Consider the following 19,017-nt stretch of genomic DNA (forward strand, 5'->3'; position numbering starts at 1 on the left):
CACCCAGGCCACATTCATCCTGCCTCCACGCATCGTGTCCGCCCCCGCCATCCCACCCCTACCCCTGCACCCTGCAGGTTCCTTCTCCATCTGCCTAGGGCATCCTCCCTGTGACCCCCATGGCCACAGCGCTAGATGTCCAGCCTCCATAGGTACCGCGAAGCCCCTCACATTTGAGATTCTGGCATCTCAGAGGCAGAGGATAGGAGCTGGAGCCAGATCACCGCCTCTCTCAGAACCGTAGCTCCATTTCCTCTCCAAAGGCTGTGTATTCCCGCGTCCGAGCTGGTCCCCTGCCCTCTTCTATCCTCAAGGCCCAGGTGCCTCCATCTACACCCTCCCACTTGCTTCCCCAACCTGCCCCGCCCCGTGATCCACTTAAACATCAGTTGATGGGCTATATCCTGCTTTACCCCTCCCAGAAGAATCTAACGGAGGGAGAAGCACACCAAAGCCACAGCGCGTTACAATAACAAAGACCTCCGCGGTCAGTACCGTTACCTGCCCACCAAGACAAAACCCAAGATTACCAGCAGGAGCATTTGGAGAGCTCCCAATTCTTCTTCTCCACCAGAAACACACTCGCTCAGTGACTTAATCACATTCCGACTGAGATGATTATCTGATACTTATTCAGATCATCCACCGTAAGCGTTTTAATATAATAAGGTCCGGCTTACATAAGCGTCATCGCTCCGGTGCCTGTGCCCGGCCACTCCTGGAGCGGAGCTTCTGACGGCTGCTCAGGAGCAAATGCCCAGAGGCTGGCTGTGCCCGTCCTGTTGGAGGAACGTGGCTGCTGCTCAGGGAGCCGCAGGGGAGGGCGTGCCGATCTCTGATCTCCCAGAGGGCTCTGAAATCAAGCTCTCCGCTTGTGTTTGTCTGTTACAGATGGAGCTCCCGAAGGGCTTCTCTGGCCAACGGACATGCTTATCTGCCGTCCTCAACGTGCTATCACTCAGCCTCTCCACAACATCCCTGCTCAGCAACTACTGGTTTGTGGGCACACAGAAGGTGCCCAAGCCCCTGTGCGGGAAAGGTCTGGCAGCCAGGTGCTTTGACCTGCCGGTGCCCTTGGATGGAAGCAGCAGCAATGCATCAGCCCAGGAGGTGGTGCAATACAGCTGGGAGACTGGGGATGACCGCTTCACCTTCCATGCCTTCTGGAGTGGCATGTGGCTATCCTGTGAGGAAATCGTGGAAGAACCAGGTAGCCCCCTCCCCTGGCCACCTGATTCCTCCCCTCCCCCACCCCACCTTGGCAGGCAACCATCCAGTGGGAAGTTATAGCCCTGGCTCACTCTTGTCTGCCTCAGCCCCTGCCTGGGGTCTCCTCCCTCTGCGTGGTGTCCCTTCCCCATTGGACTCCCTTGTCCTAAGGCCCAAAGTCCATCCATCTGGTCTTTCACCTCCTGACTGTCAAACAGACATGCTGGTTTAAAATTGCATTACTCTTGGAGTTCCTGTTGTGGCTCAGCGTGTTAAGAATCCAACATAGTGTCCCTGAGGATGCTGGTTCAATCCCTGGCCTTGCTCAGTGGGTTAAGGATCTAGCATTGCTGTGAGCTATGGTGTAGGTCCCAGACGAGGCTTGGATCTGGCGCAGCTGTGGCTTCTGGCGTAGGCCAGCAGCTGCAGCTCCAACTCACCCCTAGCCTGGGAAGTTCCATATGCTATGGGTACAGCCTTAAAAAGAAAAGAAAAAACCAAAAATTTTAAAAATAATTTAAAAATAGTATACCCTTAAAGGGCTCCATGTAGACTTTTAACATTATGAGAATTTCCATCCCCATGAGGTGGAGTTGCCTTGTAGAGACAAAACAAGAAGAATGTCAGAAAAAGCCCGCAGCTGTGACCTTATAGGTACTACTTCACTCTTTGGTTGTTTTTTTGTTTGTTTGTTTTTTTGTCTTTTTGCCATTTCTTGTGCCGCTCCTGCGGAGGTTCCCAGGCCAGGGGTCAAACCAGAGCTTTAGCCACTGGCCTATGCCAGAGCCACAGCAACACAGGATCCGAGCCACGTCTGCGACCTACACCACAGCTCCCGGCAACGCCGGATCCTTAACCCACTGAGCAAGGCCAGGGATCGAACCCGCAACCTCATGGTTCCCAGTCGGATTCGTTAACCACTGAGCCACGTTGGGAACTCCTAGGTACAACTTCACTCTTATAGGCCTTGATTTTCTCATTCATGAGATGAAAGAATCAGGTTGATGGCCTTTAAAACATCCCAAAAGTGTTACTGTTACAATTGAAAAAGTAAGGGAGGCGTCCCCTTTTGGAGCAGCAGGATCTAGCATAGACACTGTGGTGGCTGGGATAGCAGCTGTTATGCCAGTTTGATCCCTGGCCAGGGACTTCCATATGCTTGGGGACTCAGCCAAATTAAAAAAAAAAAAAAAAAAGTAACTGAAATCCAGAGAGAAGTAGATGGTGGAAGTTCGCCCTGGAAGAGCCACAGACAGGCCCTCCCAGCTCCTAGGCACTCGGAAAATGGGTCCCAAGTAGGTACCTGAGGTCAGGGTGGCCTCAAGGGGGGAGTCAGGCTGACATCCCCTCCTCCCTACTCAAGCATGCAAAGATCCCCTGGTTGTGGTTTTTTCTTAAAGGCCAGAACCATGCATAAGCTTCGATCTGCTGCTTCTCTAGACTGTGGCTAAGAGGAGGAGATGGGAGAGGATTATATATTCATGTGAATTTACATTTAGATTGATCATTGTGCCACTTAGCACTGCTCCAACTCCAGTCCCAGACACAATGCAGAACCACTCAGGCCAGCGGTATAGTAGCAGCGGCAGCTGGGGCTGGTGGACCCTACGAGCATGCCCCTGGGCGACTCACAAAACCTCCTCTTCATCGCCAGGTCTTGAGAGAGAAATTAATCTCGGATGACTCTTGCCTATTTTGTTCCTCCATCCATGCATCCTTCTCTGCTTCCAAAGAGACCTCCATTGCCTGCCTACCATCTGCTGTGCAGGCCTGGGTGGGACAGAGGGAGCGGTGCCAGGGATGAGCTCGGGGAACATCTTCATCCCTCGTCCAAGGCAGCCCCTCATCGCTTCGTCCCCTTGTCTGTTTCAGGGGAGAGGTGCCGAAGTTTCCTTGAACTCACACCACCAACCGAGAGAGGTGAGAAAGGACTACTGGAATTTGCCACGTTGCAAGGCCCATGTCACCCCACTCTCCGATTTGGAGGGAAGCAGTTGATGGAGAAGGCTTCCTTCCCCCATCCTCCCTTGGGGCTTGTGGCAAGTATGTGGGTTTGATGATAACTTTAGTTGCCATTGAGGTGGGCCTCTGGGGATCTAAATTGTACTGTGATCTCCTGCTTTTCTTTCCTTCTGAGCCCCACAGGGTGACACCAACTTCTTCTAGGCTGACTCTCATTCATATGCAGGAATGCAAAAAAGGAACATCGGGGACAGGGTTCATAAATAGAAATCCACTGACAGCTCTAATCTACTCTTGTTGCCAAGTAACCATGTTGAAAAACTTAGTTCTTTCCTTTTTTCTCCTCCAATAATTAAAAAAAAAAAGAAGAAGAAGAAGAAGAAGGAAGGGAGTCAAGGAAGGTGGGAGGAGGGGGAGGAAGGGAGGAAGAGAGAAAACGGATTGTCCCAAAATTTAATTTTTTTTTTTCTCTTTTTAGGGCCGCACCCAGGGTATATGGAAGCTCCCAGGCTAACAGTCGAACTGGAGCCACAGCCACAGCAACTTGGAATCCGAACCACATCTGCAAACTATACCACAGCTCATGGGAACGTCAGATCCTTAACTCACTGAGCAAGGCTAGGGATCAAACCCAAAACCTCATGGTTACTAGTCAGACTAGTTTCTGCTGCACCACAATGGGAACTCCAAAAAAAAATTTTTTAAGAGAAATAGAAATGGTAAATAGCAAAGTCACATCTGCAGGATGTTGTGAAAATTGGATGATTTCTTCTCAAACCTCCCTAAGAGTATTTACAGTCAATGCGGCACACTTGACTGTGTGGTGGGTACTGAGCAGACTGAGAGCCGAGGGGTGGCAGCAATGCACCCTGGGTTAAGGACTGTCCCAGCTGCTTTCAGCTCTGTCTCCTTCTCTGGTGCTACGAGGCTCTCCACTTCTCAAGGCAGCACTTGCTCACCGCCGGCTCAGTTCTTTAACTCTCAGGATAAGAGCTCTTCTTCCTCTGATTTCTGATAGAGATCCTGTGGTTATCGCTGGGAGCCCAGTTCGCCTACATCGGACTTGAACTCATCAGCTTCCTCCTGCTACTGACGGACTTGTTATTCACGGAGAACCCCGGCTTTGGCCTCAAGTTGAGCGCCTTTGCCTCGGTTTCCTCTGTCTTGTCAGGTGAGCAAGCATCTCTGGAGCTGGAGCGGGGGGGTGTCCTCTGCCTCCTCTGTGGCACTAGACAGAAGGGGAGGGAGGAACCCTAAGGCTCTCTAAAGATGGAGCCTGGGGATACATCACAGGCGTCTCCATTCGCAACTGAAATAACATGTGAAATGATGTAACGTGAAATGATACATGTGAAATGATACAACATGTGAAACGATATAACGTGAAATGTTATATTAGATCATTGTATATACTCTGCTCAGTGAGTTCTCTCTCAGTTCTTTGGATTTGCAAGTTCTTTTATTGTGGACAATACAGCTTAATTTACTTTTTTTTTTTTTGGTCTTTTTGCCTTTTCTAGGGCCGCTCCCACAGCATATGGAGGTTCCCAGGCTAGGGGTCGAATTGGAGCTGTAGCCGCTGGCCTGCACCAGAGACACAGCAACGCCAGATCCGAGCCACGTCTGCGACCTACACCACAGCTCACTGGCAATGCCGGATCCTTAACCCACTGAGTAAGGCCAGGGATCGAATCCACAACTTCATGGTTCCTAGTTGGATTTGTTAACCACTGAGCCACGACGGGAACTCCAGCTTGGTTTACTTCTCAGTCATGACGTAACACGCAGCTTTCCCAGACTTTCTGTTGGATAAAGAGATGCATGTAGACAACGAAGAAGAAAGTCCATGGTGGGGATCCGGGTGGGAAGAAGAAAGGGAACAGCGGTCCTGTGCGTGGCATGGATTCAGAAACCTTCCCACAGCACGAAACCTAACATCTGGGGACCCTACTGCACATGTGCCTTCCAGGAGATTTGTCCCCCTGGAATGTGGTGGCATGGGGTTAATGGAACGTTTCCACTTAGCTTGTACCTGATGCCACTTGGGGTCACTTCCAAATCGCATCCCCTGTAGATGGCAATGCCAGCCTTTCCCTAAGGGTGCTGCCTTCCTGTTTCCTCTGTAGGCCTTCTGGGGATGGTGGGCCATATGATGTATTCCCAAGTCTTCCAGGCAACGGCCAACCTGGGTCCAGAAGACTGGAGGCCCCATGCTTGGAATTATGGCTGGGCCTTCTAGTAAGTGCTTACCATCGCCTCAACCTCCTCTTCCCCCGTCACCCTTCCTTAGAACAGCCCCCCTTAGCTAAAGGCTTGCCCTGTATCCTCTGCCCTCTCATCACCCTTCATCCCAGCAGTCTGCTGGTCACCCAGAGGGCTGGACCAGCAGGCTGCATCCATGCCCTCCCCACCTTCCCAGGAGGTATGGAGTGGATTCCCCTGGCTCTTTTGTTGAGAATGTGGTCCCGTGTTTCTGCTGATGAAGCTGTAACAAGGGCTTCTTCACCTGAAATGTCTGATGCCCTTGGGAAGCAAGACTGATTGTGTGCGGCTTACGGAAATGACACTGGATAGGTTCTGTATTTTATGATTTAAGGCGTTGGGAGACAGAGGAATGAAGAATGAGCCTTGAAGTCTGGATTGGATTCCATTCCACGAATGGGCTCACTCTTCTTCTATAACCAAGAGTAACTTCATCCTCCCTCCATTCTTCTTCCACCAAACTGTGTCAGAAGTGAAACTGTCCCTAGCAGTCCTTCTCTAACCCTTAAAGAACGAAGGGGTCAGTTCGTTGAGCTTTCTCTTAAAAAGAGGGAAGCAGCCACCAGGACGAAACTTGCCCATTCAAGGGAAACATGCCCTTTGTTAGAGTTTCTCACCTTCTTCCTTGAAGAACACATTCCATTCACCACACAGGTGCCAACGTGGGCCCACTCGAACGGTCTGGGCCGAGTGCTGAGCACGTAACAGCCCTGGAAAGACAGCGTTAGGCTCCAGTCTCCGTGCGGAAGAGGCATGTGGAAGCCTGTATACATCTGTCACAGGCTCCCACCCCCTTTTCTCATGGTATAATATGTGCTATTTGATGCAGGGGTCGGTTTCTCTACCAGCTGCCATATTTTAGCTCAGTTTCCAGACCCATCGTTTCTCATCTTTTGTCCACTTCCAAGCCATTCCGGGCATCTCAATGGCAGAGCTCAGCCTTCAAAACTCCCATCTGAAGCATCCTCAGCCTGAGTCTCGTCTGTCAGAGGCCACTGAGAGGCACACACAGTGGCATGGCATCGCCTTTAACCATCATTTGGCCTCGTGAAATCCCCCCAACCTCCACAAGGCCCAGTTTCCTGGGTTTGCCACGAACTCGGGAGACTCAGGAGTGTGACTTCCCAAGTTTTTAGGCACGGGTTTGATACAGTTCCCTGGGGTCTTTTTTTCTTTGTTGACCTATCCAGCTTCTCTTCATCTCCAGCATCCCTTCCATTCTTTACAAACTTCCTTCATCATCCCAGAACCACACTGTTTCCACAATAGGCAAATGCCACTAGCGCCACCTCTAATAATACCTCTGGATTTGTAGTAAATGTTTCCCGAATGATTCTCAGCAGCTTCTTTGTGGACCTTGAGGCAGCTAAACTCAAAGGAAGAGGGAAGGGGTATCTGAGTGAAGGAAGATTTTTGGCAGGGAGTGTGTGTTTCCTTGGGGAAGGGGTGAGGCATCGCGCTACGTCCACTGTGTCCAAGCATGAGTCTGTGACATCTTGGAGATAACACAAGGGTGACTGCAGCTCAGGAAACAGTCATCAAAAAAACTGTATGTGGCGGGGCAGGGGAGAGTGTGTATATATATGTACACACACACACACACACACACACACAAATGGCCACACCAGATATAAAAAAACACAGCACTGACCACTGACCAATGCAGTGAAAACGAATCCCTGAAACCCTTAGCCTGCCTTTATCCTGATATGAGTCATCATCTTTTACTACAAGAAACATTCAGAATTTAACCTAGCTGGACCGTGTTCAGTCCTCTTGCCCACGGTGCTAGACCTGCAACCTGGTGGAAGGCAGCACCCTCAGGTCCCTAAATCCCTAAGAAGCATCAGCCTAGATGACTAGTAAGAAGGGATGGTGGTATTTTTCTTTCAAACCTGTAAGAGTCTGACCTGCCAGTTTCTTGTGCGTTTGTCTCTAGCACGGCCTGGGTTTCCTTCACCTGCTGCATGGCATCGGCTGTCACCACCTTCAACACATACACCAGGCTGGTGCTGGAGTTCAAGTGCAAGCACAGCAAGAGCTTCAAAGGAACCCCGAGCTGCCTGCCCCACCATCACCAGTGTTTCCTGCAGCAGCTGGCATGCACAGCCCCCCCGGGGGGCCCTCTGACCGGCTACCCCCAGTACCACCACCAGCCCATCCGCTCTGTCTCTGAAGGAGTTGACTCCTACTCCGAGCTACAAGACAAGGGTTTTCAACAAGGGACTGGCCAGGGGCCTACGGCAGAGGCGGCCGGGTCCTCTGTAGAGGAGGAAGAGTGTTAGGAGCAGAGGGTCTGGAGAGCAGGCTGAGGCTGACCTTACATGTTGCTTATTATCAACAGGTGCTTAAGCCAGACGGTTTCTTGAGCATGATTTTCAGAAGTTGAGAATGAGGGTATTTAGGAGTTCCCGCTACTGCACAACAGCATCAGGGGTGTCTTGGGAGCGCTGGGATGCAGGTTCAATCCCTGGCCCAGCACAGTGAGTTAAGGATCCGGTATTGCTGCAGCCGTGGCTTAGGTCACAACGGCAGTTCAGATCTGATCCCTGGCCCGAGAACTCAATATGCCATGGGGGGCTCCTCCACTCCGCCCACGTCTGCGCCCTGCACCCACACAGCAGGCACCCTGGACATTATGTGAATTACATATACCCTCCTCGGCGACAGCAGACCAGTGTATGCGGGAAGGCTCCTGCAGCACACAGGAACAGGCCACCCCTTAAGGGCCACGGAGGCCATGCAGACAGGATGAAGGTTCCCCAGGGGCAAACCCAAAGGAGGCCTCCCCAGGGACCAGGCTACAGCCTCCACTCGTCCCTGCCGCCCCGCCACTCACCCATCCAGTCACCCTTTTCCCTTTCTCTTTTCCGTGAGGGAAAGACAAACCATTCTCGATGGCTGAGAGGAATGAGAAAGGCACACAGGTTCGCTCCTACACACAGGATTTATTTGTTCCGTAACAATTCACATTTTAAACAGCACTTCCTGACAGCATCCTAGCCGGCTCTTCTTTACCATGAGCAGTAAGGACAGCCATTCACATCCCAGGGGGTGGGACCAACCACAGCAGATGGAGGAGAGGGGGAAGAGACCCGCTGGGGTGGGGGAGGATGCTGTCTGGGGTTGCAGGTCTGTAAGGGGAGGAGAGAGGAGACAGCGGGAGAAGGAACAGCCCTGCATTTGCAGAAGTCAATGCTCTTTCTAAGGAGGGGTTGATTGGCTTTGCAGGAACCCCATGCGGGGAGCGGGGCGGGGGGGGGGGGGGGGGAGGAGCACTTCCTGTCTTAGCCGGCTGGTGGGGGGGGTCAAACAGCTGGTGGGGGATCGCCTGCGAGAAGGAAGTTTAGAGCCGCACTGGGCAAGAGACCAGCACCCACGCTGGTCAGGTGACGCTTCCTCAGTCTCCAGCCACCATTTACATCCTCTGTCCTGGTGGCAAGACAGAGAGCAAACCTGGAGCTTGTGTGCTGTGTTTAGCAAGGGGAGGTTCAAACTTATCAGAGGCAGAACAATCTCTGTGCAGTTAGTTTGCAAACACACCACCAAGAGTTTAGGGGCATTGTTTTTGCTAGCTTCTTATGTATTTCTGGCACTCACCCAGCATAAATACGGTTTTCTGTCCAAAACAATCCCCCCAAACCAGTGTAAACAAGTTTGCACTGACACCTGCCTAGAGTGGCTGGCTTCCCTGAAAGCCTCCACATGGTAGAGAACCAGGACGCCCAGCCCAGGCCATGGGATCACCACTCAAGCTTTAGGTATTCAACTGATTATGAATTAGTCTTTAGAATTCTCTATTAGACCAAACTAGATCCTAGCCCCTTCTACCCAGGCAGATTCAAACCCTACAAGCGAATTTGGAATCAATCCCATACTTTTTTTTTTTTTTGCTTTTTAGGGCCACACCTGCAGCATATGGAAATCCCTGGGCTAGGGTTTGAATAGGAGCTACAGGTGCTGGCCTACACCACAGCCACAGCAATGGGGGATTTGGGCCACATCTGCGACCTATACCACAGCTCACAGCAAAGCCGGATCCTTAACCCACTGAGCAGGGCCAGGGATCAAACCCGCATCCTTATGGATACTAGTTGGGTTCATTACTGCTGAACCACAACGGGAACTTCTCAACCCCATACTCTTGAATGTCTTCTAACTGTTCCCCTAAGTTCCCAATAAGCTGGACCCACGCATGCCTTCCAAAGTGTCAAAACCAAATTTGCTTTCAGGAGCTTAAGGCAAGGGGTGCCCAGACCTGGCAAGGCCAGTCGACAGGCCAGGCAACACGCTTGCTTGGAGCTCTGGCTACCAACCTTGTGTTTTGTCACAACACTTACCCATGGGTAATTCACATGCCTTTAAATCTGGGATCTGAGTTTTCTGTAACATCTAAACTTTCTGGAGCCTATTAACACAAACTAAAAAGATACAGGCTGAAGCAAAGAGAGAAGCTGGGTGCACTCGGACGATCTACCAAACTTACTCGAGAAGAACAGCGGTTCTCCCCGGCTAACGTGGGATCTCTGCTTTCTCAACAATGACCTAGAAGTTTTAGGAGAGAGCATGATAAAGTAACATATTCACATAGAAGAAGGGAGAAGTTAGCCCTGGAGATAATTCTAAAGATCTTAATCATTTATAAAAGTTATCATTATTTACACATTTTCTCAAAATACTCTGCTTCAAAGGCGCTATGAGAAGGGAAGGTACAGGGCAGAATGGCTGTGTGCTGGACTCGAGGAGCCAGAGTCCAGAAACAGCTTTGCTTTCATGCAAGCAAAGCAAAAAGTATCCCTGAATAAGAGACAGCAAGAGGAGAGCCAGTAAGGAGGATGCCCAATCGGAGAAGATGCTATGAACACAGAGGAGGGGTGAAGGGGATGGGGCAGTCGCCTCAGTCATTCCTGATGTGAGTTTTCCCCGAAGTTGAGGGTGGCGTACACATAAGCATTTCTGAAGGTACAGCTGCAAAAAACCACATCATACCCTGTGGACTCTTGTCAGAGGCGGGGCATTTCAACTTCCCTTGTTCCCCTTCTGATAAGAATAGGGATATTCCTTTTTTTTTTTTTTTTGGCATGCCGAAGGTCACAGGCCAGGGATTGAACCTATGCCACAACAGTGACAACACTGGATCCTGAACTGCAAAGCCACCAGGGAACTCCAGAATAGGGATGGTAGTCTTTTTTTTTTTTTTTTTTTGCTTTTTAGGGCCGAACCCACATCATATGGAGAGGCCCAGGCTAGGGGTCCAATTGGAGCTACAGTTGCCAGCCTATGCCACAGCCACGGCAACATCAGATCCGAGCCGCATCTGCGACCTACACCACAGCTCAGAGCAACACCAGATCCTCAACCCACCGAGCGAGGCCAAGGATTGAACCCACAACCTTATGGTTCCTCATGGTCGGATTCGTTTCCACTGCGCCATGACGAGAACTCCTAGGGATATTCTTATGGTCCCTGGGATCAAACCCACAACCTCATGGTTCCTAGTCGGATTCGTTTCTACTGCGCCACGATGGGAACTCCTAGGGATATTCTTATGGCCCCTAAATACACAGAGAGCAGGTAAGAGGAGACAGGAGACACAGACAAGGAAGGGGTGAGGATGCTGGGTGGCTCCCTGGTCCCCACCACGGACCTTCCTCACTGCTGCCAAGGTCGAGGTGCACATGGGAGGAGACTAAGGGGAGAAGGGCTGAGGGGCCCTCCACATCAGAGGTAGGCTGTCTGGGAGTCTCAGGAGGACCAAACCAACCAGATGTGTTTCAGATGGACAAGCTGAAGGACAGGCTTATCTAGAAAAGATTTCATCACTATACTAAACAATACACACTCATGACATAATGTCCAACAAAATGGTCCAGGGAGGAACCTCACCAGAGTTTCCCAGAAAGGGTTTATAAATTAAAACTTACAAAAAAAAAAAAAATCCACAGTACAATTCACATTTCCAAACTCTCCACACACAGTGCCTAGAGGGGGTTAACACAGGGACTGGAAAGGCAGGTGAGATGCCCCAGCCGAACGGACCGTGCTGTTACCCAAGAGCTGCGAGTCCTTCCAAAGTGCTTGGCGACAGTCACACGGAGGTGGTGGAGTCGGGTGACAAGTCTTCCTCTCCAAGGAGCTGAGTGAACCCCAGCTGGAGAGTTCACATCTTCTGAAACTGAAGAGTCTGTCAGACTACATCTGGTGGGAAAATGACAAGCATCAGTGACTTTAGTTTATTTCATGGCAGAGACATGGGGCAACCCTAACCATCAGCTATCCCTCTATTTTCCTGTCCTTTTGTCTTGCCATAATACTTCCTAAGTGTCCCTCCAGAAAGGCCCAGAAACTTTATCTTTTTCCATGGTAAGCTCCTGAACAGCGAACTAGATCGAAGTATTTGGCTGGGTCGGCTGGGGGTGGGGGGAGACTGCATCTTGAGCAAGATAATTCTTCGTAGTTGTGTAACCTACTGCTACAAGCCCGGCACGATGCTGGCATTCCTAGCCCTTACCCAGAAGAGAGAGGCAGTAACAGTAAAAACCATGACCCAACACCTTCAAAGGTCTCCTGAGAGAGATGAAAACAACTGAGTGGTGTTTCACGTTGTTCTCATTTCCAGCAGAAATGGAGTGGTATTTCATGGTCATGAAGCACCTTGACAAAGTAATACTGTTCTGTCATCAAAGTCTACAAACAATCATGCTGGAGAAGGTGCGGAGAAAAGGGGACCCTCCTACACTGTTGGTGAGAATGTAAATTAGTGCAACCGCTATGGAGAACCGTATGGAGGTTCCCTAAAAACTAAAAATAGAACTACCGGAGTTCCCGTCGTGGCTCAGCAGCTAACAAACCTGACTAGGGTTCGATTCCTTGCCTCACTAAGCGGGTTAAGGATCCAGTGCTGCCATGAGCTGTGGTGTAGGCTGCAGACGCAGCTTGAATCTCTGGATCTGGCGTTGCTATGGCTGTGGCGTGGGCCAGTGGCTGCAGCTCCAATTCGACCTCTAGCCTGGGGACCTCCATATGCTGCAGATGTGGCCATTAAAAAAAAAAAATGAAATAATACTATTTGCAGCAACACGGATCGACCTAGAGATTATCATACTAAGTGATGTAAGTCAGAAAGAGAAAGACAGGTGGTTCCCATCATGGTTCTGCAGAAATGAATCTGACTAATATACATAAAGACACCGGTTTGATCAGTGGGTTAAGGATCTGGCATTGCCATGAACTGTGGTGTAGGTCACAGATGCAGCTCAGATTTGCCATTGATGCGGCTGTGGCGTAGGCCAGTGGCTGCAGCTGAACCCCTAGCCTGGGAACCTCCATATGCCATGGGTGTAGCCCTAAAAAAAAAAAAAAAGGACCAAGAAAAAAAGAAAGGCAAAATACTATCTGATATCCTTTATATGTGGAATCTAAAATATGACACAAATGAATGCATTTACTAAATAGAAACAGATTCACAGACATAGAAAACAAACTGGTTACCAAAGGGGAAACGTGGCGAGAGGGATAAATTAGGAGTTTGGGATTAACATTTCACACTACTATATGTAAAACAGGTAACTAACAAGGACCAATAGCACAGGGAACTCTACTCCATACTAGGTAGCAACCTATATGGAAATGAACCTGGAAAAGTGGATATATGTATAACTGGTTCACTCTGCTGGACACCTGAAACTAACATGACACTGTACATTAACTCTACTCCAAAAAAAAAAATTTTTGTTTGTTTTTTGCCTTGTCTAGGGCCACTCCCATGGCATATGGAAGTTCCAAGGCTAGGGATCTAATCGGAGCGGTAGCCACCGGCCTAAGCCAGAGCCACAGCAATGTGGGATCCGAGCCGCATCTGCAACCTACACCACAGCTCACGGCAACGCCGGATCGTTAACCCACTGAGCAAGGGCAGGGACCGAACCCACAACCTCATGGTTCCTAGTCAGATTCGTTAACCACCGTGCCACGACGGGAACTCCTCAAAATTTTTTTAAAAATAAAAATGAAAAGCTTAAGAAGGGGAAAAAATAACGCTGGTCCAAAGCAACAGTTTCCTGATACCCGGCTGCTCCCGTTCGCCCTACCTTCTAAAGAGCAGACTTGGAATTGGTAGTATGTGTCCTAAACCCTCAGAAGTAATCAACCTTCTCTTTCACAAGCTCTTCACCTGGTAGGGAGAATCAACGAACTTTATCCTAGAGAGGAATCTCCGCAGCTCCCCGCGGCCAATTTTGGGGGTGGTCTCCTTTAGCTGGACCACTTGGCCCTCCATCAGCGCCCACCGCAGACTAAGCTTGCTGACCACCAGGGGCGCCGGGTGGCCTTCGGAGCTGGGCCCTGTTGTCCTGGTAACATAAAAGGCATCTTTCCAGAGGTCGTTGATCCCAACTGAGGAAGGACAAAAACAAGAGCAGTTAGAGAGGACAGAAAACTCCCACCAACAGGAGAGTGGTTTGGCTCAGCAACTGGATTCATTCACTCATTTCCTCCTTCTGCTAATTCAAACCGGAAGTCTCCTGAGCACGCGATCAAGGCAAGGTATCAACCAGACATGGATGCACAGGGGTGAGTGACTGGGGTCGGCAAAGCAGCAAATTCCTGGTCTCTGTACCTGCATTTCTCTGAAGCTATTTCTTTTTATTTTTTTCTTTGTTTTTAGGCCCGCACCCGCAGCACATGGAGATTCCCAGGCAAGAGTCAAATCGGAGCTACAGCTGCCAGCCTACACCAGAGCCACAGCAACGCAGGAACCGAGCCACATTTTCCATCTGCACCACAGCTCACGGCAACACCGGATCCTTAACCCACTGAGCGAGGCCAGGGATCGAACCCTCAATCTCATGGTTCCTAGTTGGATTATTCTACTGCGCCACAGCAGGAACTCCTGAAGCTACTTCTAAGGAAGCCCCCGATCAGGAAGTGAAAGGACAGGCCAACTGTGGCAACAATTCAGTAGAAAAGTGAGCAGAACAAGCTAGAAATTCTGAGAATGCCTAGACTGTCAGCACCTGGTCACAAAAGCTATGTACCTAGCTGGTGTGGACTGTGCCTCATCTACAAATCAGGTGTTGTAATAAAAATCATCTCGATTCTAACTTACATTTACATAATGTTCACTAAATAATAATTTATGCTAATATTGAAAAAGAGTTCATTTAGAGCTAATCACAGGCTTCTGGAAACGGCCCCCACCACACATAGAGCGGGGGCAGGGGGGCCTGCAGGTTCCAGAATGGCTCATCTTCCCCATACAGCCCAGTGAACCCAGAGTCAAAGCACCAGCTTCAGCTTCGAGGCAAAGGAGCTGGGAAGGAGCGAACAAGTCTTTGGACGTAAGAGAATATGGAAAAGAAGTGAAGAAAGGGACCGTGGCCAGCCTGTCCTCCCCAGCAGGAACAGCAAGCTCCGAGGCCACCTCTGGGAAGGAAACTGTCCCAGACCAGAGGCAGTGGCCGACTTTCCAGGACTATTACAGGTCCCTAGAACGTGGTTCCAATTTTGCTCTGTGATGTTATTTAGCTGCATATATAAAGCAGAACACGTCCCAAATGTTAAGAGTGGCTATGAGTGGTCAGGTAAGGGGCAACTTTTCTTTGTCTCTTTCCCTGGCTCCAGTTTCGATGCAATGAGCGTGTGCACTTTGGTCCAAAGAAAGTCTCTGGAGCCTAAACGGATGCCTGGGGGAACAGCCTGCTCTGTTCTGTCCCTTGCAGTGAATTCCAGGTCCCAAGCTCCTCCAGGGTCGAGAAACTAGTCTGGTTTGTATTCCCAGCACTGGGGCGCCGCTGATGGTCAATAAACATCTGCTGAGTCCTTAGCTCCTGGGACCCTTGGGGAGGAGCCAGCACTGCCCCTCAGCTTTCAGCACCTCCGGGCAACATGGGTCCTCACCCCATGAGCCAGGTATACCCCCATTGCTCTCTGGCGATGGCCCCGGGTGGCAGCGCCCCCAGGGGAAATGCCCGGGCATGGTGGGCACACAGGTCACTTGCCAGCACACACCTCCCCGTGGTGGGACAACGGGAGCGTCCTCTCCCCTCATCTGTGCACACAGACCCCCACCGGCCCCGGACCTACCCTCTGAAGCCGTCACGGTCCCCGTGGCATTGGCCAGATCCAGAAGAATCGAGGGGAAGGCCGGGTGCAGGAGGTAAAGGTGGTGAAGGCCAGGGGCCTCGGTTCCTAGGGTGACATCCTGACAACGAGAAAGAGTGAGGGCAAAGGTCAGTCCAGCCGCTGAGATGCAAAAGTGACACAGATGGTAAGGATCACTGAGTGCCTCCAGCGCCCCAACACAGAGGCCTGAGCCCAACCACTAGGGTATGTTTGAGAGAAACACCCGCCCATGAGAGACGTTACTTCAAAGGGATCAAAACACTAAGCATAAGCTTCTTCAAACCACCAAGGCGAAGTCCATGCTTTCTCCCTTACAGGAAAAGGAGAGTTAGAAAGGAAGTGGGAGGGCCCAGGACAGAAAGTGACTTTCCAGGGAAGCTGGAAATTGGCTTTGTGCATGGGGAAACACTGTGAGCCAAAGATTTTGGCTTTCCCTGACTATTAGGGCTAATTGCAAGTGTCAAGCTAAAAACAAATTTTACAAAAATCTTATCCATTCTTGTTTTGTTTGTTTTTGTTTTTTTACTTTTTTTTCCTTTTCAGGGCCGCACCTGCAGCAAATGGAAGTTCCCAGGCTAGGGGTCAAATCGGAGCTGCATTTGCAGGCCTGCACCACAGCCACAGCAATGCCAGATCCTTAACCCACTGAGTGAGGCCAGGGATCAAACCGGCATCCTCATGGACACTAGCTGGGTTCTTAATCTGCTGAGCCACAGTGGGAACTCCCATTCTGAAATAGACAGGACATAGACCAGACAGAAGTCATTAATTAGGAAACAAAAATTCTGTAAAACAGGGAATTTCTATTGTGGCTCAGTGGGTTAAGAACTCTACATAGTGTCTGTGAGGATGCAGGTTCAACCCATGGCCTCGCTCAGTGGTTAAGGATCCAGCATTGCTGCAAGCTGCAGCATAGGCTGCAGATGCGGCTCAGAACTGGTATGGCTATGGCTGTGGTGTAGGCCGGCAGCTGCAGCTCAGATTCAACCCCTAGCCTGGGAACTTCCATATGCCCTGGGTGTAGCTCTAAAAAGAAAAAAAAAAAAATTCCATGAAACAAGCTCATGCTTCACTGGCTTTTTCTAACCTTTGCCAGTGTTGCTTCCCCTTAGACATCTAACCATCCTCTTGAGCCCACTTCCACATATTAAAACACTTCTCCTCTGGAGGCCCCCAACTTGATGTCACCTCTTTCATGAAATTGTCCCCAACAAAATTAATACCTGCCCCTTGGGGCTTTCATCTAAACTTTGTATTAGCACCTCTATTAGAGTATCTGTAACATGCCCTTGCTTTGTGGTTATTTATAGATGCTTACATTTGAGAGTCACCTGATCTGAGCCCCTCGTTTTATTACAGGAGGAAACCAGGAAGTTCAATGTTAGGTACATGACCCACAGTCACATGTCAGGGAACCGCAGAGTTAGGACAATCATTTCTGTAAATCTGATCCTGGAATGAGGCACTATATTAGCATCTTCATTGACAGATAAAGAGCACGAGGCTCAGGAATGTTAAGTGACTTGATCCAGAGCCTGCAGCTGAACACAGGTGAACTCAGGCGTCTCCCTCTCTCCGGCTCTGCATCTCCGCCTCCAGAGGGCAGCACTGCGCCCAGGGTGCCCTGAGTCCCTGGCACACAGGAGATGCTAGTCAACTTGTGGATAAGTGAATTAAATCAGGGTGGGTCTTACTCAAAATTCCCAGACACCTACTATGGGTGGCAGCCTGTCTCCTCAACCCACTAAAACGCAGGACATTTAAATGCAGAAGAGCATTTAAAACGTTCTCGAATTTGCTTTCCACGTATCAGACCTCCTCTCCCATAATCCCGCAGGTGAACTCCCATCCTCAGTCCAGTGTTCCGCCCCACGGCTTTGCCACCTGCCCCCACACTCATTTCACCCACTGAGCCACAATAGGAACTCCTGGACCCAGACTCTGTACCTTCTATCCACGCCTCCCATTGTTGGGAGCCAGCGGCTGGGGCTGTGGTCAGCTGTCACTGCTGGGTTTAAAGGCAAAGCAGAGGAAGCAGGAGGGAGCAGGTTCCTGGTCTGGCCTCTCGAGGGCCGTTCTGTCTCCACCCAAACCACTTGGAAGCCCGGCTGCTCTAATATCACCTCTGGACCCAGGCAGCCCCCAGGACAGCTGCCATCTGACAAAGTGACATGGCGACCCTCCCAGGCTCACTCACCGAACTGGGAGATGGAGCTGACAGCCCTTCAGCCCAGAAAAGGAAGACAGACTTCTGGTCCACAGTGGCCGCTGAGGTGGTTGGGGTTTCTCGCATGCGACAGGGGACACTGTAACTCCAAGTGACCAGCCCAGAGTCCCCATCCACCACCATCACCTACAAAAGGAAGACAGTGAGTGCAGCCCATCCTCAGGAAGGCAGCAGGTCAAGAAAACACAGACAAGCAAAACACCAGACAATCCCACAGACGTGCAAATAACACAGATATTAACAGGGGAGCTTATTCAATTCAAACAATGGGGTATTCAGAGAGTGCTAAGTAACAACTAGGTCCAGGACCCTGGTTAGAGCTGGAGCAAGTGCAGAACGCTCCGGTGGGAAGGGACATGTCAATCACCTAGGCCACTTCCCATCTTACAGGTGAGGAAACGAAGGCCCAGGGAGAGAAGAGAGGCCGACTGTTCCCTGTTTAGGATGGAGCAGCCGCTCGGCAGTGGCGGTGCTAGAACCCTTGCCTCATCCCCGCTCCTCTCTCTGGAGACTGTCTCCGTTAGGTGACAGCTCTTTTCTATCCCCTGTGCTAAAAGCTTTAGGAGTTTGACTCTGCCACGTGCATCATGGCATGTATAGCTCAGCTCGAGGTGGTCACAAATTTAAAAGAGCATAGTCTGAACAGGCAAAAACATGAATTAAGAGAAAATTCACTTCCAAGTGGCAGCTCTCAAAGGATACTTAAGGGAACAGAATTCATAATCCCTGAGAGCACGGATATCTCTTTTCCACCCCCAAAGACCTCCTACTTCATAGTTCGATAACGAATAGCCTCTCGTTTGCCATAATCCCCAAAATACTCCGCAGCCACCTCCAGCCCCAGCACTTTTATGGCCTCTCTCCTTGTGTCTCTGCTCTGCAATGAGCAGGAGAACCGCCCCCTCCTTCCAGGTCCCTTCTCTGCTCCCAGTGTCCTGTCCTGGGCCTGCCCTTCTCTGCCCAGGATCCAACGCTGTGTCGCCAAGAGCAGGCAGGGGAGGAAAAAGGCTAGCAGTCCAAGATTCCCTCTGGCAGTCTTGGGGAGAGAAGACGTCTAGAGACACTGCACTAAAACACTGTACCCAGTCCCACAGATTATCTCATTTAACTGTCACAACAATCCCATGAAGGGAGGAGGTCTTATTCCTCCCATTTCACAGATGCAGAAAGCATACCTGGGTGAGATTACAGACTCTGCCCAAGGTTATCAGTCAGTGGCAGAGTCAGGAGTTAAA

At 50.4% G+C, this 19,017-nt stretch overlaps 2 protein-coding genes across 3 annotated transcripts in view; one reads left to right on the top strand and one right to left on the bottom strand.

The window, feature by feature from the left end:
- Window positions 1–781: 781 nt before the first annotated feature.
- GSG1 (germ cell associated 1) lies at window positions 782–7,788 on the top strand. The gene is made up of 5 exons (XM_047787504.1): window positions 782–1,210; window positions 3,082–3,252; window positions 4,190–4,342; window positions 5,271–5,409; window positions 7,373–7,788. Exons 1-5 carry the CDS (start codon window positions 892–894, stop codon window positions 7,716–7,718), a joined length of 1,128 nt encoding a protein of 375 aa, XP_047643460.1. The 5' UTR covers window positions 782–891; the 3' UTR covers window positions 7,719–7,788.
- A 3,522-nt stretch (window positions 7,789–11,310) lies between these two features.
- Window positions 11,311–19,017, bottom strand: part of FAM234B (family with sequence similarity 234 member B) — a 38,742-nt gene continuing 31,035 nt past the window's right edge. For both annotated transcript variants that reach the window (XM_047787505.1, XM_047787506.1), the window contains exons 10-13: window positions 17,753–17,908; window positions 15,517–15,634; window positions 13,607–13,827; window positions 11,311–11,631 (exon numbers count right to left, since the gene is read on the bottom strand). In XM_047787505.1, coding sequence (XP_047643461.1) covers window positions 11,626–11,631; window positions 13,607–13,827; window positions 15,517–15,634; window positions 17,753–17,908 — 501 coding nt within the window. In that variant the 3' untranslated portion in view covers window positions 11,311–11,625. The remainder of the gene's footprint in view (window positions 11,632–13,606; window positions 13,828–15,516; window positions 15,635–17,752; window positions 17,909–19,017) is intronic.

The sequence above is a fragment of the Phacochoerus africanus genome, chromosome 7 (genome assembly GCF_016906955.1).
Source record: "Phacochoerus africanus isolate WHEZ1 chromosome 7, ROS_Pafr_v1, whole genome shotgun sequence".
Classification (NCBI taxonomy): domain Eukaryota; kingdom Metazoa; phylum Chordata; class Mammalia; order Artiodactyla; family Suidae; genus Phacochoerus; species Phacochoerus africanus.

Bases quoted from the DNA above. Each gene is read 5' to 3' on its own strand.
- GSG1 (XM_047787504.1), top strand. From the start codon at position 892: ATGGAGCTCCCGAAGGGCTTCTCTGGCCAACGGACATGCTTATCTGCC. The intron at 1,211-3,081 runs GTAGCCCCCTCC...TGTCTGTTTCAG, and splicing joins GGAAATCGTGGAAGAACCAG to GGGAGAGGTGCCGAAGTTTC. The intron at 4,343-5,270 runs GTGAGCAAGCAT...CCTTTCCCTAAG, and splicing joins GGTTTCCTCTGTCTTGTCAG to GGTGCTGCCTTCCTGTTTCC.